The sequence below is a fragment of the Myxocyprinus asiaticus genome, chromosome 18, assembly GCF_019703515.2.
Source record: "Myxocyprinus asiaticus isolate MX2 ecotype Aquarium Trade chromosome 18, UBuf_Myxa_2, whole genome shotgun sequence".
NCBI classification, from domain to species: Eukaryota; Metazoa; Chordata; class Actinopteri; order Cypriniformes; family Catostomidae; genus Myxocyprinus; species Myxocyprinus asiaticus.
In genome coordinates, this window is record NC_059361.1 from 47,292,501 (window position 1) to 47,307,949 (window position 15,449).

The window sequence follows — 15,449 nt, forward strand, 5'->3', positions numbered from 1 at the left end:
AGAGAAACAGAGTCAGAATCAATCAGAAGAATCGCTCTCTTTATATTTCTAGCCATATATATTCATCAGCAAATATCAAGCCATGCGATATCAATGAAATATAAGCGCATCCATGGTGTCTGTAACTGCTGTGAAACCCGTCTGAACATGCGTCTCATCCACATGCTGGTCTGTTTAACTATTGAGCCATCAACACATTTTAGCCATACAGCTAATTGAATGTTGAATGGTGTAATAACATCATATTTTATTTTCTATAAATGGACGTTGATGGGCCACAGAGCTTCATAACGCACACATTCACTTCTAGGCACTTATTTTCATGATTTAAGTGTTATATTATTTGTGGACTTGACTTTAGTTAGCAGTTATATTTAGTGCCAGCCCCACCCCCTGAAATATTACCCCTAAAAATCAACAACTGCTTTTTCTGCACCTTTAATTACATTTTTAAGGAATATTCCGAGTTCAATACAAGTTAAGCTCAGTCAACAACATTTATGGCATAATATTGATTGAGGATCCAGTGAGGCACTTACAATGGAAGTCAATGGGGTCCATTTTTAGAGGGATTAAAGACAAATGTGAAGCTTATTTTATAAAAACACTTACATTAATTCTTCTGTTAAACATGTTTATTATTTGAGCTGTAAAGTTTTAGGGTTTACGGCGCTACATCGTAATGGCAATGAAGTTGTAAACTTGGATATAACTTTAAAAGGAAAAGGTTAGTAAGTAATTTCATCACACTAAAATCATTAACACACACATTGTGTCTTGTGTCTATACTTTTGAAACAGTATTCTAACATTTACGATTCACCCCATTGACTTCCATTGTAAATGTCTCACTGTAACACAGATTTTTTCTTATATATATACACACACACAGAACTGTGCACATTTTTAGGCACTTGTGAAAAATGTTGCATAGTGAGGATGTCTTCAAAATAATGCCATAAATAGTTTTATTTTATCAATTAACATCATACAAAGTCCAGTAAACATACAAAAACTAAATCAATATTTGGTGTGGCCACCTTTGCCTTTAAAACAGCACCAATTCTCCTAGGTACACCTGGACACAGTTTTTCTTGGTTGTTGGCAGATAGGATGTTCCAAGCTTCTTGGAGAATTCACCACAGTTCTTCTATCTGTTTAGACTATCTCAATTGCTTCTGTCTCTTTATGTAATCTCAGACTGACTCGATGTTCAGTAGGGGGTTTTGTGGGGGCCATGACACATGTTGCAGGGCTCCCTGTTCTTCTATTCTAATAATTTGCAAAAGTAATGTTTGGGAGTCTGTATTTATCCTATTGGCACACTAAAGCTGAAGATATAAATAATCATCTTAAGACAAATGCTTTTGTGAATCATCTTAAGTGCCTAACTTTTGCACAGTACTGTGTATGTGTGTGTGTGTGTGTGTGTGTGTATATATGTATGTATGTATGTATATATATATATATATATATATATACACATATAATAAAAAGTCAGATTTTCATATTTATTATTATTGTTATAATAATTATTATATATTTTTTTATTATAATTATTATTTTTTTTGTAGTAAATGACATTATGCCACAAATGCTGTTGATCAAGCTTAACTTGTATTTAACCCAGAATATTCTTTTATGGAATATACTTTAATAAATAATACTCTGGAGCAATTCATTACCTGTCACAGTTACATTTAGTGTGAAACGTGGGGTACAACATTTTCTTTTCTCAAGATATCACAGTAATAGTCAGACATTCAATTCATGCTTTAGTTTGTAAATTGATGTAGTGAAAATGTGCATAGAGTAATACTGATACCAAAGATCATTGATTTTTCTTTAGTTTGGCTTGATTTTGTGCTATGCTTTTTTCTTTCTGTACATCCGTATGCTGCAGACGGGGGTTATTGCAGAAAAACAATCATTATTAAATACCTCATTAACATTAAGAACACTGTGTAAAAAATCCTGTTAAATTTATGGTAAAAAACTGGCCGCTGTGGTTCTGGTTGCCAGAAGTTCACCGTAAAAAATACGGTAACCACGTTTCAGGCTTTACAGGTTGTAAATTTGATGTTTGTATATTTTACGGTGCATTACGATCGTTTATATTATTAAAAAATAAACTTGATATATTAACCTGAAACTAAAAATCTGCTTTTCACTTTATAATGTATTGTTAATCACTGTAGTATTTACAGATAGGCACATGATGACATGAAGTTCATCAGTAGTGGCATTTCCAAGAGCAATGACCAGTAAACATGTAGAGACTCAGTGTCACTCACACAAACACTAAACACCATCAGGGTAACACATGTGAAATTAAAATAATGTAATAAACATTAATTAAACTACATCAAATATAACACAGAACACCCCAATGTAAATAACCGATATTAAAAATAAGAAGAAACACTATTCCCATAAAATATAATGAAATGTGATGGGTAATGCAGGGAATTCTGGGAACGCCTGATTATTGTTTTTTTACCGTAATTTACATGTATTCTCTTGTTAAACATAATAAATTTTTACTGTTAATTATACAGAAAATAAAAAATTTTACTGTAAAATTACATGTATTGTCTTTTTAAATATAATTTTTTACCCTTTTTTCTTTTTAAGGGAACTATCAGTTTACCAATTAAAGTTTTTTAATGCAGCATTTTTACAGTCTTTTACCGTTAAAATTACGTTTTGTTTTTTTTTTTTTTTTACAGTGAATAGATCTTATGTTTCATGTGACAAAGGAAAAAGGGATAAAAAGGCATTTATTTTATTATGCTAAATATTTTCTACATGACTCCAAAATCATTGTGCTGCTAAAGCAATGTCACACAAGAAAGAATGCTGTATGTCCAGATATTAGCCGTAGGTAGCCTAATCACAGCCATGCTGATCGATGGATAATACAGCATGATTACGAGTGTGATACTGCTTTCATACCACAGTTCAATGAACAAGTGAAAAAAATAAGAACTGACAGCTGTTCAGCTGACAGTTTAACTCTATTCCTCAGCTGTAGTGTGGTGGTTATCCTACGAGTATTTCTCTCACTTTCAAGTGTTATTTTGTCTGAGAGGAAACATGTAGGATGCCAGTTTTCATTCTTGTGTACAGTGCATCCGGAAAGTATTCACAGCGCTTCACTTTTTCCACATTTTGTTATGTTACAGCCTTATTCCAAAATGTATTAAATTCATTATTTTCCTCAAACTTCTACAAACAATACCCCATAATGACAACGTGAAAGAAGTTTGTTTGAAATCTTTGCAAATTTATTAAAAATAAAAAAACGAAAAATCACATGTACATAAGTATTCACAGCCTTTGCCATGACACTCAAAATTGAGCTCAGGTGCATCCTGTTTCCACTGATCATCCTTGAGATGTTTCTACAACTTGATTGGAGTCCACATGTGGTAAATTCAGTTGATTGGACATGATTTGGAAAGGCACACACCTGTCTATATAAGGTCCCACAGTTAACGGTGCATGTCAGAGCACAAACCTAGCCAAGAAGTCCAAGGAATTGTCTGTAGACCTCCGAGACAGGATTGTATCGAGGCACAGATCTGGGGAAGGGTACAGAAAAATTTCTGCAGCATTGAAGGTCCCAATGAGCACAGTGGCCTCCATCATCCGTAAATGGAAGAAGTTTGGAACCACCAGGACTCTTCCTAGAGCTGGCTGCCTGGCCAAACTGAGCGATCGGGGGAGAAGGGCCTTAGTCAGGGAGGTGACCAAGAACCCAATGGTCACTCTGACTGAGCTCCAGCATTTCTCTGTGGAGAGAGGAGAAACTTCCAGAAGAACAACCATCTCTGCAGCACTCCACCAATCAGGCCTGTATGGTAGAGTGGCCAGACGGAAGCCACTCCTCAGTAAAAGGCACATGACAGCCCGCCTGGAGTTTGCCAAAAGGCACCTGAAGGACTCTCAGACCATGAGAAACAAAGATTGAACTCTTTGACCTGAATGGCAAGCGTCATGTCTGGAGGAAACCAGGCACTGCTCATCACCTGGCCAATACCATCCCTACAGTGAAGCATGGTGGTGGCAGCATCATGCTGTGGGGATGTTTTTCAGCGGCAGGAACTGGGAGACTAGTCAGGATTGAGGGAAAGATGAATGCAGCAATGTACAGAGACATCCTTGATGAAAACCTGCTCCAGAGCGCTCTGGACTGGGGCGAAGGTTTATATTCCAACAGCACAATGACCCTAAGCACACAGCCAAGATAACAAAGGAGTGGCTACGGGACAACTCTGTGAATGTCCTTGAGTGGCCCAGCCAGAGCCCAGACTTGAACCCGATTGAACATCTCTGGAGAGATCTGAAAATGGCTGTGCACTGACGCTCCCCATCCAACCTGATGGAGCTTGAGAGGTCCTGCAAAGAAGAATGGGAGAAACTGCCTAAAAATAGGTGTGCCAAGCTTGTAGCATCATACTCAAAAAGACTTGAGGCTGTAATTGGTGCCAAAGGTGCTTCAACAATGTATTGAGCAAAGGCTGTGAATACTTATGTACATGTGATTTTTTTTTTATTTTTTTTTTATTTATTTTTTTTTCCAGTTTTTTATTTTTAATAAATTTGCAAAGATTTCAAACAAACTTCTTTCACATTGTGATTATGGGGTATTTTTTGTAGAATTTTGAGGAAAATAATGAATGTAATAAATTTTGGAATAAGGCTGTAACATAACAAAATGTGGAAAAAGTGAAGCGCTGTGGATACTTTCCGGATGCACTGTATTTCTTAAAGAACTCTTAGTTTTGTATTTGAAAGTTTACGTCTTCTCCCAACACGGAAACTTGTCTCATGTAGGCACCCTGAGCGTGTTTGATTTCTCTGTCTGTTGTGACTCTCAGCTGTGATCGGCAGTAATGCTGAAGCTGTTAAACTCTATTTTTTTGTTATCCACCTTATTCCTGACTTCTCCATGGGCAGCGCTATTACGGTGAGAGACTTCCTCTCTGATGCTCCACACTTCTGCTTAGTTGTTGTTATCAGCTAGACTAACGTTACTGGTGACTGCGAGTGGCAAAGGGTCTGGATGAATATATGCTGTTATAGGGTGTTATAACAACTACAGGTGGCTTAAAAACTACTGTAAAATGAATACCACAACGATAAGCCCCCCAAAGCTGCCAATGCTGAAACATTCAGAGTCAAACCAGATGTAATAAGCAGAGGTTGCATTAAACTATTTCTCCATCACTTGCCTTTTTTTTTTTTTAAACATTGACAGATAATTCCAAATACGATCAGTCATTTTGGAAGATAACAAAGATGAAAAACATTTAAACCAAGCCTTTTTGTTAATCATCTTTATGAAGTTCATATCTCATGTCGTGCTGTGAGTGTATGTGAATGAGGGAGAGACCGAGTTGTTCTCGGCAGAGTGTGTGAGAAGGCGGCACTTGTTAATGCAGAAATAATGCAAAGGTAGGTGCCTCAAATCTGCAGATTTTTAAATTGAACCTATTATGACCATACGTCCTCTCTTCACGGATGTTTCCTCTGTTTCGAACCTTAAAAGCATCCAGTCGGATTTCTAGATTCCCAAAATGTCCGCGATTTGGCTGTTTTCATATCGAAGTGCACAACAAGAAACGCAGTGAAATCTAGCGCATCATATACATGGATTCTCTCATACGCAGACAATAGTGAGAAAGGGATTTACGTTAAGTAAATACAGACTGTTCACTCGTTTTCGACTGTTATTAGTGATATTATAGCGCTTGTTAATGGGAATAAGTTGCGAAGCGGAAGTCTGCTGCATCCGCATTGGAAGAACATGGGTAATTTTGCTGCCTGTGAAAAAGTTGGATTGTGTAGTAGTAATCCGAGTGATCATGGAGTGAGGGACCATTCCGGATGACTTCAAAGAAATTTGCACACTTACTGATAAGACAATGTCAACATCAGCTCAACTGTCTCATAGCACACACAAGATGGTCTTTTGTGTGTGCTGGCTCAAATCTTTAATGTCACAGGGATGAATGAAAATTCACAAATCTAGCTGATCTTACACGTCTACACTGATCTTACACATTAGTTTGGAATGCCACAAACACATTCAACTAGGGCTGTCATGATTATGAAATTTGGCTGACGATTAATTGTTAAACAAATAATTGTGATTATGACAATTGTCTGTTTGAAGGCTATGATGATTAATTGTCTCTCTTAGGGCTTTCAAGATTGTCATATAAATTGTCATATTTCTTAAGGTGCTTGTGTGCTTCATACATATTAAGAATTTATTTGTACTATTTAAATTCAAATAAATCAAATAAAAAAAATAGTGAGGTATGATTTTCTTTTAAGGCTTTAAAACTATGAATGACAAAAATATATTTTTTTAAATATCTAAATATTTCTAAATATTAAAGTGTCTCTTTTTGGTCAACTTTAGTTTTGGTCAATTTACATTTACACTGTTGTTTTTGGAACTCATTAAAAATTCTTTTTTTTTTTATTCAAAAATAATACAAAATATTTCTTTTTAGTATTTATATTATATAATACTATATAATATTATATTAAGCAATTGTAAAGCATTTCTGTCCTAAATTCTTCACTTTATTTTAATGCTGTTTGATTAAACCCACAAGCCCTTTTCTCGAACCTTTGAGATTTGTTTCATAATTTTATCACTCCACAAAAATAGAGTAAGTGTGCGTCGTCGTCTCTGTTTCACTGCGTGTCATTAACACTGAGAACTCGTTATGACCAGGAACATTTGCCATTACACGATTTTTTAAATGAAACCAGAGCTCTTTGTGTTCACTCTCAGTGTTTATATTTGTTCATTTATATTTTTGCGGGAGTTTGGCGTGAGCCTCTGCTAACGGCACACGTATCAGAATGCTTGAAGCGCTTCATGCACTCTTCTGGACAGGAGCTGATCTGGTTGACATCCGCGGTGTGGCTCAGTGATGCTCGGAGTTCAGCTGAATGACACACAAACGCACTGTTGTCATGGCATTTTATATATACTTAGAATTCCCTTATTTGGGCATTAAAATGTGATTGGAATTTGAAGTGCACGATAATAGCGGTTATCTCAATTAACCAAGGTCAGATGATTATTTAATAATCGCTATAGGCCTACACTCTTAGAAAAAAAGTTTCCATATAGAACCCAAAAGGGTTCTATTGATCACTTCATATTTGGAACTCCAAAAATGTTCTGTGTAGAACATTTTAGGGGTTCCCAACATGGAATCATAACATTTGGTTTTTGGTATCCCCTTTTCTCCCAATTTGGAATGCCCAATTCCCACTACTTAGTAGGTCCTAGTGGTGGTGCGGTTACCTCAATTCGGGTGGCGGAAGTCTCAGTTGCCTCCTCGTCTGAGACCGTCAATCCACCCATCTTATCACGTGGCTCGTTGTGCATGACACTGCGGAGACTCACAGCATGTGGAGGCTCACACTATTCTCCGCAATCCACGCACAACTTACCACACACCCTATTGAGAGCGAGAACCACTAATCGCGACCACGAGGAGGTTACCCAATGTGACTCTACCCTTCCCTAGCAACCGGGCCAATTTAGTTGCTTAGTAGACCTGGCTGGAGTCACTCAGCACGCCCTGGATTCAAACTCGTGACTCCAGGTGTGATAGTCATTGTCAATACTCGCTGAGCTACCCAGGCCCTCTGGTTTTTGTTTATTTTAAATTTTGTTTTTGTTTTATTACCAGAAGAACGTTTCATGTAAACGTGAATTAAATAGTTTGTATAGATACTATATCAGAAAGTGAAATAACCATATAAAACACATTTAAGTATTATTTAGTAAAGCATATTTAATAGTTTGTTTACAACAACACAAGCAATAAATAACAAAATTCATAATGCAGTAGTAATAACAATTGACTTAATAAAGCCACATGTTTGTAATAATAAGCTAAAAGTCTAAAAGTAGTAATATATATCATTTAACATTAACCATAAATTAAATTTATAACCATAAGTAAGATTAAAAAATAAGTACAAAACTAAGTGAAAAGTAAATAAATAAATAAACACAAATGACCTATGAAAATCTGTTAAACTATTTTAGCCCTGGGGCAGATACAGAATCATTTTATTGCCACTGGTCTGACACACTGAGTGAGGTCTTTTGGATACAACAAATTAAACTTCACTTCACCTCAGCCATCCCCATGTCATCAGTTTGATGTCGACTCTCTGCACTGAGGGGTCTGGACACCATATGAAAGATTAGGTTGAGGATGGATGTGCTGATCCCTATAATAGAAACATGAAACAGGGTATCTCTCAGAATTACATCTTAAAACTTACATGAAGAAGAGGAGGAGTGTTGTGTTTTATCTGTGTGAAGAAATAAGTATTGCTGCACTCCAGAGCAAACAGAAAGCGATCATTTTAATATCATAAAAAACCTTGATGCTATACAAAATAATGAGAAATAATGGGAAATGATATACCTTTTATGACATTGTTTTGAAGTTAAATGTCCCCTTTTGACTTCCACATGTCATGGCTATGATGATGTTGATGGCCAGAACTTCAGAAGTGCTCTGAGTTAGGTGAAGATCTTTGCTAAAACCTATGGTAAATTATTATGGCATCTTCAATAAAAAAATACATAACTATTATATTTTTGTAAATTACAATAAAACTACAAACACCAAATACAAGTAGAGAAATTGAAACATTTCCATCACTTTTTCTGACATTAGACATTTGACATTCTCTTCAGACAGTGCAATGTGCTTCATTTAATGTTTGGCTGTGATGTGCTGCTGGAAACTTGTTTCGTTTTCCCGCATGATTTCTAGGTGGAAAGAGAAGTAAATTAGAACATAACCTGTCACTAGGATTACTAAAGAGATTTTAGTGATTCAAGTGTGAAATTACTTACTTCCTGGCGGAGAATATCGCTGACCTGGACGAAACAGTTTTGTCGACATTTATACTTAATTAAAATAAATGTGTAAGTCATAAATTACAAGGAGTTAGGTCAAAATAAATAAAAGTAACAAAGTTTATCAACAAATTAATTTATTTCTCTTACCAGGGTTATATCGCCCTCTCAGACTTTCAGCTCAGCCGACTTTCCGTGACAGTTGAAATTTGAAATAGGATGCTCGTGTGTTTTGATCACTTGCGCAAGTTGCGCATCTGCTAGCGGGCAGCTTAAATGCACCTTAGTGCTATGTCGATAGGACAAAAAGTAACCAGCACTGCACGCTCAAGTTATTTGCTGTTAATGATAAACACAAATGATTTAATCTGTTGTCATGAATAGACTGTCCCGTAGACTGTATGTTGATACTGAGATAAACGTTTCCACTTAAAGAGAATTGTAATTTATGCTTTTCTAATTAAACCCAAAGCTGAAGAAGTAAATTGTAAGAGTTTTATTTTTCTGCGGTATGAAATGCAAATGCAAGATTAATGTAGTGTATGAGCCCAAACTATTTATAAATAAAACATTTAATAATGTGAATTATACATATACATACTGACATTAAGCATTTGTCAGCCTTAAGAACCCTTTTGTGCAAAAAGGGTTCCTTTTTGGTAAGTCTTTGTAAATGGAACCTTTCTGGCAAAAAAGGGTTCTTTGAAGCTATGTAAAGAAGGCCCTTTGCCACTGGCAGTACTAAAGCCCGTTTATGGTACTTTTCCCCGGGACTAGTATTTTTCATCACTTTTGCACCTGAGGAACTATAGTTCCTCTGAGCCGTTTTAGGGGGATTTTTAGCTCCTACTCTAGAGTAGGTACTTTTGGGGTGTATAGGAACTGTGGGAGGTGCTGCAGCCTGTGATTGGTCAAAAACCTATGACACACAAATAGCTTTGAGAAAGGAGAGGAGTCCGCAGCTGCCATTTGTAAACAAACTTTTAGCTGCTAGCCTGCTACTCAGAGGATTGCACTAATTTTACAGTTCCCTTAACAGCAATAACATAATCAACAAAGTATACAAAGAGGATCACCCATTTCACACGTGTGTGTGTGTGTGTGAGATTGACTTTATTGGGAGGCACGTTTTGAGTTTTCATCGCATCTGTACTGTATGTAATGTGTGACTATACAGAAAATAAAGTGATTTCTGAATTACTACATACAATTTTTACTTGGATGTTGGATATAAATAATCAGCTGTTTATCGAGTGGGTATTTTAACTCTGTTATACACTAAACCGTCATGACATCTAGTTTACATGAGGGAAGTATTGCGTGCCTGTTACTGTGTGGTTAACATGCATCAAGACGTCTTTAAGTAAATGAGTATTTCAGTACAGTATTTAATGTTGAGTCATAAAAGCCTTTATTGTAAAATATTGTGTTGATAAATAGGTTTATAGTGCATTTTGAACATGTCGTCCACTAAATTCAGTGTGTGCTGCGTCTGACCGCTCATCTCATCTCTCACACTGGCTGCAGCATCACAGAGCTCTGCACACACAGCTCTCGTGCCCAGTCTAAAACTGTAACCTGAAGACACAGACTGTGTCCGAAAACTGGAAAATGCTGCCTTCAGGAGACTGTATAAGGAGGTAGGATGAAATAAGTTGCTTTTTAAACTGTTCAGAGACCAGTTTCCTTTAGAGTTCCATTCATCAAAAATGCCGTTATTTAAACCAAAGCCAAAGTTTGTGTAAAACAGCCCTAACAAAAGTGTAACTCCAATCCTGGCGTCCTCTGTCGGTGTTGTTGATTTCCGTGTTGTTGATATTGAATCGCACATTCCAAGAAAACTGGTCGGTACTTGATGACGTCACTACAGTGGTAACTATGAATGCGAATGCAACAGGGGAAAAGTCTCTTCGGGTGTCCCGTTCCTCGTACGAGTTCTCACCTAGAAAGTTACTAAAGGAAAAGTATAGGACTGTAGGTGGGAAAGGGCCTAAGGGTCTATATAGAACCCTAAAGAACCTTTTTTTTTCTAAGAGTGTACATTCAACTATCTATTAGTAGTGTGATTTGGGGAAGAAGGCAACAACAATGAACTTTGGTCAAAAGGATGCAAACAGTTTTGAAAAACACAGTAAGCCGAACTCGGCAGCATCCATTCATTCATTTTATCATGTAGGTTTGCGGGGTGAACTCAGCAGCATAAACTTTATTTCATAGTTGGCTTGCTTTCCCTTCAATCTCGCATGAGAAGGTCACATAAGGTATTAATATAGTAATGATAATCGATTCTTAAATTCAATAATCGATGCATCGATATTTCTTTGACAGATCAATGCACCACAATGTATCGATACATTTTTACACCACTACCTCTTGTCCAATCAGATTCAAGGACCGTAACTAACTGTTGTATAATGGTTGTTCTTATTAAGAAGTTATAGATTGTGTTATGGGAAGAAGTCTTTTGTTGTTGTCTATCAGAAACCATGCTTTATCTTTGTTCTGCTCTACACAATATATCTAATGTGCAACAGTACTGCACTCACACAGGAAACAGAATTGTATTAATTGTACCATGATTTGGATTCTTCAATTTAAATTAAAACCTCTTATTTGAATAGGATGGAAATGATTTATTAAAATGAATTTAAATGGTTGTAAAATGATATTTTATCCCCTCTTTTAGGACCCTTCCAGTGAGCAGCAAGGACAGCAGGAGGCCAAACAGAGGTAGAGTCAGTCTCCGCAATCACATATTAAACTTGTTTTGTTTTGTTTTTTCTGTTGAAGATGAAAGTAAATCTTATGTTAATGGTTTTGAAACAGTTGTTTTATTATTATTTTAGAGTACTTTTATGTATTTTACCCATTGTTGGAAATGCAGTCTCTTGAATTAATTTGAAACTACTTTTTATATTGCCAAATCATTGTATTTCTGACAGAAGTTTGGTTACTTTAAGCTGCCATGCTCGTTAGGGGTCCAAGCGCCGATTGTCTTAAAACTTATTATACACAAGCAGGGTTTCTAGACAAAGCTGTTTATAATTTTTTTTGAGAATCGGCCACAAGGTGCCACTATAATAAGTAGGGATGGGCACGAGTACTCGAGTACTCGGGTACTCAGACGTGGAAGCAATGATCGATCATGAAAACGATGATCGATGGTGATCATGCATGATGTGACTTTTCACTTAATTTGAAATTCAGTGACAATTATCTGAAACACAATTGTTTCAATGAGGGAGCTTATTTTTAATTTTGAGATTGATTACGTTACACTTTCCTCAGTTGAATGGTGGAAATTCCGAGTCTTCGAGTTGAGTGGAACGCTTCATGAATCAACACAGTATCAACAATACGGAGCATCACGGCTTTTCCCACAGGAGCGAACACTTGGGGACACGCACACAAACACACACACACACACACACACACACACACACACACACAAACACACACACACCAGGTGTGTGACAATGGACTCACCGCTCTGAAGCAACGCTTACACAGCAGGCGAGTGTTTCAAACACAACAGAATGCAGCGTCTTCAAAACTTAACTTCAACTTAATATGCATATTAAAAACACGATGGTTATGGCATCTCCGGTTAAGCCAACCGTGATCTGAAAATAGGTTAACTATGGTACCTGAAGGAAGAACAGACTTGGGCTGCAACTCTTCACATAATGACAAAATATGATGCATTATATTTTGATTATGCAATCTTTTGTACATTTTGTAACAGATTATTTTATAACAGCCTATAATAATGAATAGACGATACACTGGAACAAAAAGACGCAATGCAGCAGCCAAAGACGTTTGTCAGACATATTATTATATATGCAATTAAGTACATGTCTTTGCCCCTTGAGTACTCGATGAGTAATTAGTCAGAGTACTCGAGAAGACAAAATGACCAAAATGCCCATCCCTAATAAGAAGCTAATTCATGTTTTTGCTAATAACACTAGAACTGTAAAGGCTTGAATACAGTTTTGAATCACTGAATCCTTCAGTGCCCCAAAATAATATGGACTCGCAGATTTTAATTCCCGCAAGAGAACTTTTCTATCACTTTATTTTTTTGTGTGAAAAAAAAACTTCTGAACTCATCCTAGGCCGTTTGTCAGATTCACACTAAATTTGGTATACGTCATCTACAGACCATCCTAACAAAAAGTTATCAAAAGAATTTTGATCCCTTTAGTCATTCAGAAGATATAAGCCAATATGCTTTTGGATGTGAGCCATTATGACTAATTAATCTGTATCTTGTGAGCTCAATATTCAAACGTAACAAATCTTAGTATAACTTAGGGCTTTTCACACTGCTCTTAACCCCGGGTTAACATCTTTTAAAACCCCACTTTTAACCCCAGGTGAACCAATGTTTTACACTTGTAATTTTGAAACGTGTAACCGCTTTTTACACAGGGTTATGAAACCGTGCTCTGGAGCAGGGGTAGTACTGCATATGCAGGGATAACCCTGCATTGCGGTGCCAAAGGTATACGATGTGAAACAATGCGTGTTAGAATGTTTCAGAACCAATCATATAATGCCTCACAGTGCTTACCTCATTTCCCCTTTACGTTTTCCGTCTGAGGGAAACCGGTAAGTATCGAACAGTGATGGCAAACGCGATAACTGGTGTGATGAAAAGACAATATTCAGTGTTTTCGTGGCATATTTCAGAAGACTAAAGACAAACTGAGCTGATTTGCTTGGCAACCTTTCCACAGAAGAGTAGCTCAACTGACAGGTTGCGTGTCCGTCACAAGCTGTATTTGTCCAATCATTGTTATTGACACAGCAAATATGCAAATAAGAAGGTTAACTCTGAGTTTACTTATTTCCAGTGTGAAACATCGTAACATGAATACCCAGGATTAATTATTAACCCAGGGTAAAGTATGAACAGTGTGAAACAAGAAACAGGATAACCCAGGATTCTGTTTACCCGGGGTTTAGAATGACCCATGGGTTAAAGATTTTAAGCGTGAAAAGCCCTATGGACAAGTCTCATGCAAAATGTCATACATTTTTCAGTTTGGCAGGGTCGCTAATAACTTAAGAAAATCCTAATTATGCAGCTGTGATTAAAGCAGTTGAAAGCTGACACCAAAACAGTTGACACCAAAACCGCCGTGTCCAAAGTATCCACAGGATCTATTCTGTCAAATTTGATCATTTTGGTCATCTGTCCATACGTGCTTGGAGCCCGATAATTGCCACTTGCGGCTATGTTTGAAATGTATTGTCATTGTGATTGTTCACAGAGAGGCAGAGATGAGGAATTCTATATTGGCTCAAGTGTTGGATCAGTCCGCCCGTGCCAGGTGTAAGTTCATTAACAAACCTTTGACAAGAAATCACTTATTTTTTAATTAAATCACGTGTTTATAATTATGATGTATCAACTTTCCTTTTCAATGTATTTTCATTCTTGTCAGCAGTGACTTGGTAATCAGGCAATATTTTGTTAAACACTGCAGTATTTATGATTCTTCTTTACTCTAGTGAGTAATTTGGCTCTTGTAAAGCCAGATAAAGCAAAAGCTGTGGAGAATTACCTGATACAGATGGCTCGCTTTGGACAGCTTGGAGGAAAGGTAAGAATTTACTGAAGCAGCATCATTCGTAATGTGTTTCTGAATGTGTTTTATGTATTTTGTTGTATGTCCAGATTACAGAGGCTGGTTTGATAGAAATCCTTGAAAAAGTCAGTCAACAAACAGACAAGAAGACCACAGTAAAGGTAAGCATTTCAAGAAAATAAAAATTCAAAATGAAAGCTTTACTCATTTCTAAACTCAATTTATGCAAGTACACATGCAGTAAGCGTGCAGTGAATGAATGTTTTGTTGTCAGTTTAACCGGCGGCGGGTGATGGACTCTGATGAAGACGATGATGACTGATATGGGGGTGTCAACAGTCCCGTGGGCTTTCTGTACTTGCAGGCAGGTTTATCTGGTAATTTGACATCTGACCAGAGCACTATCATGACTGAACCACCAATAGTCCTGCCCAAAACACAGTCTCTTTTGGCCAAGGACCCCTGATCCGTGGCGTTACAGGAACTCTTCATTTCAATACGGTTTATGTTCTTTCATCTTTCACTTTAGCTCATTCTGTTTTTGTTTCTTTGCTTCAAAACCACTCAACGCAACTACAGTTTGAGTTTTTTGAGAATGCGGTGGACTTTTCTGATCTCCTGTATTGCAATAGATATAACTGGGCCTCATATCTCTTTTTTTGAGGAAATGTGTATGTGCAAGTGTTTACATAATAAAAAGCCTTAAACTACATTTTAGGATGATATTCTTGCTATGTCACATGACATGTCTCATCTAATGACTATTTAGTATACTAAGTATACCTTAGTTAATGCATCAGTTTTTTGGATTCATGAACATTTAATTAAGAAAGTTCTTAGGATAAAGTATGTTTAAGTGTGCAAAAAATGAGAGAAAAACGACAAGAACATTCTTTGAAGGCTTTTCAGGAATACAGCATATTCCAATTTCTC

General features: G+C 36.8%; 1 protein-coding gene across 1 annotated transcript in view; it reads left to right on the top strand.

The window, feature by feature from the left end:
- LOC127456166 (programmed cell death protein 5-like) overlaps positions 1-15,228 on the top strand; it is a 15,451-nt gene extending 223 nt beyond the window's left edge. The window contains exons 2-6 of the mRNA XM_051724515.1: positions 11,603-11,646; positions 14,199-14,260; positions 14,440-14,531; positions 14,606-14,677; positions 14,791-15,228. Of these exons, the coding sequence (XP_051580475.1) occupies positions 11,603-11,646; positions 14,199-14,260; positions 14,440-14,531; positions 14,606-14,677; positions 14,791-14,838 (318 nt within the window). The 3' untranslated portion in view covers positions 14,839-15,228. The remainder of the gene's footprint in view (positions 1-11,602; positions 11,647-14,198; positions 14,261-14,439; positions 14,532-14,605; positions 14,678-14,790) is intronic.
- Positions 15,229-15,449: the final 221 nt, after the last annotated feature.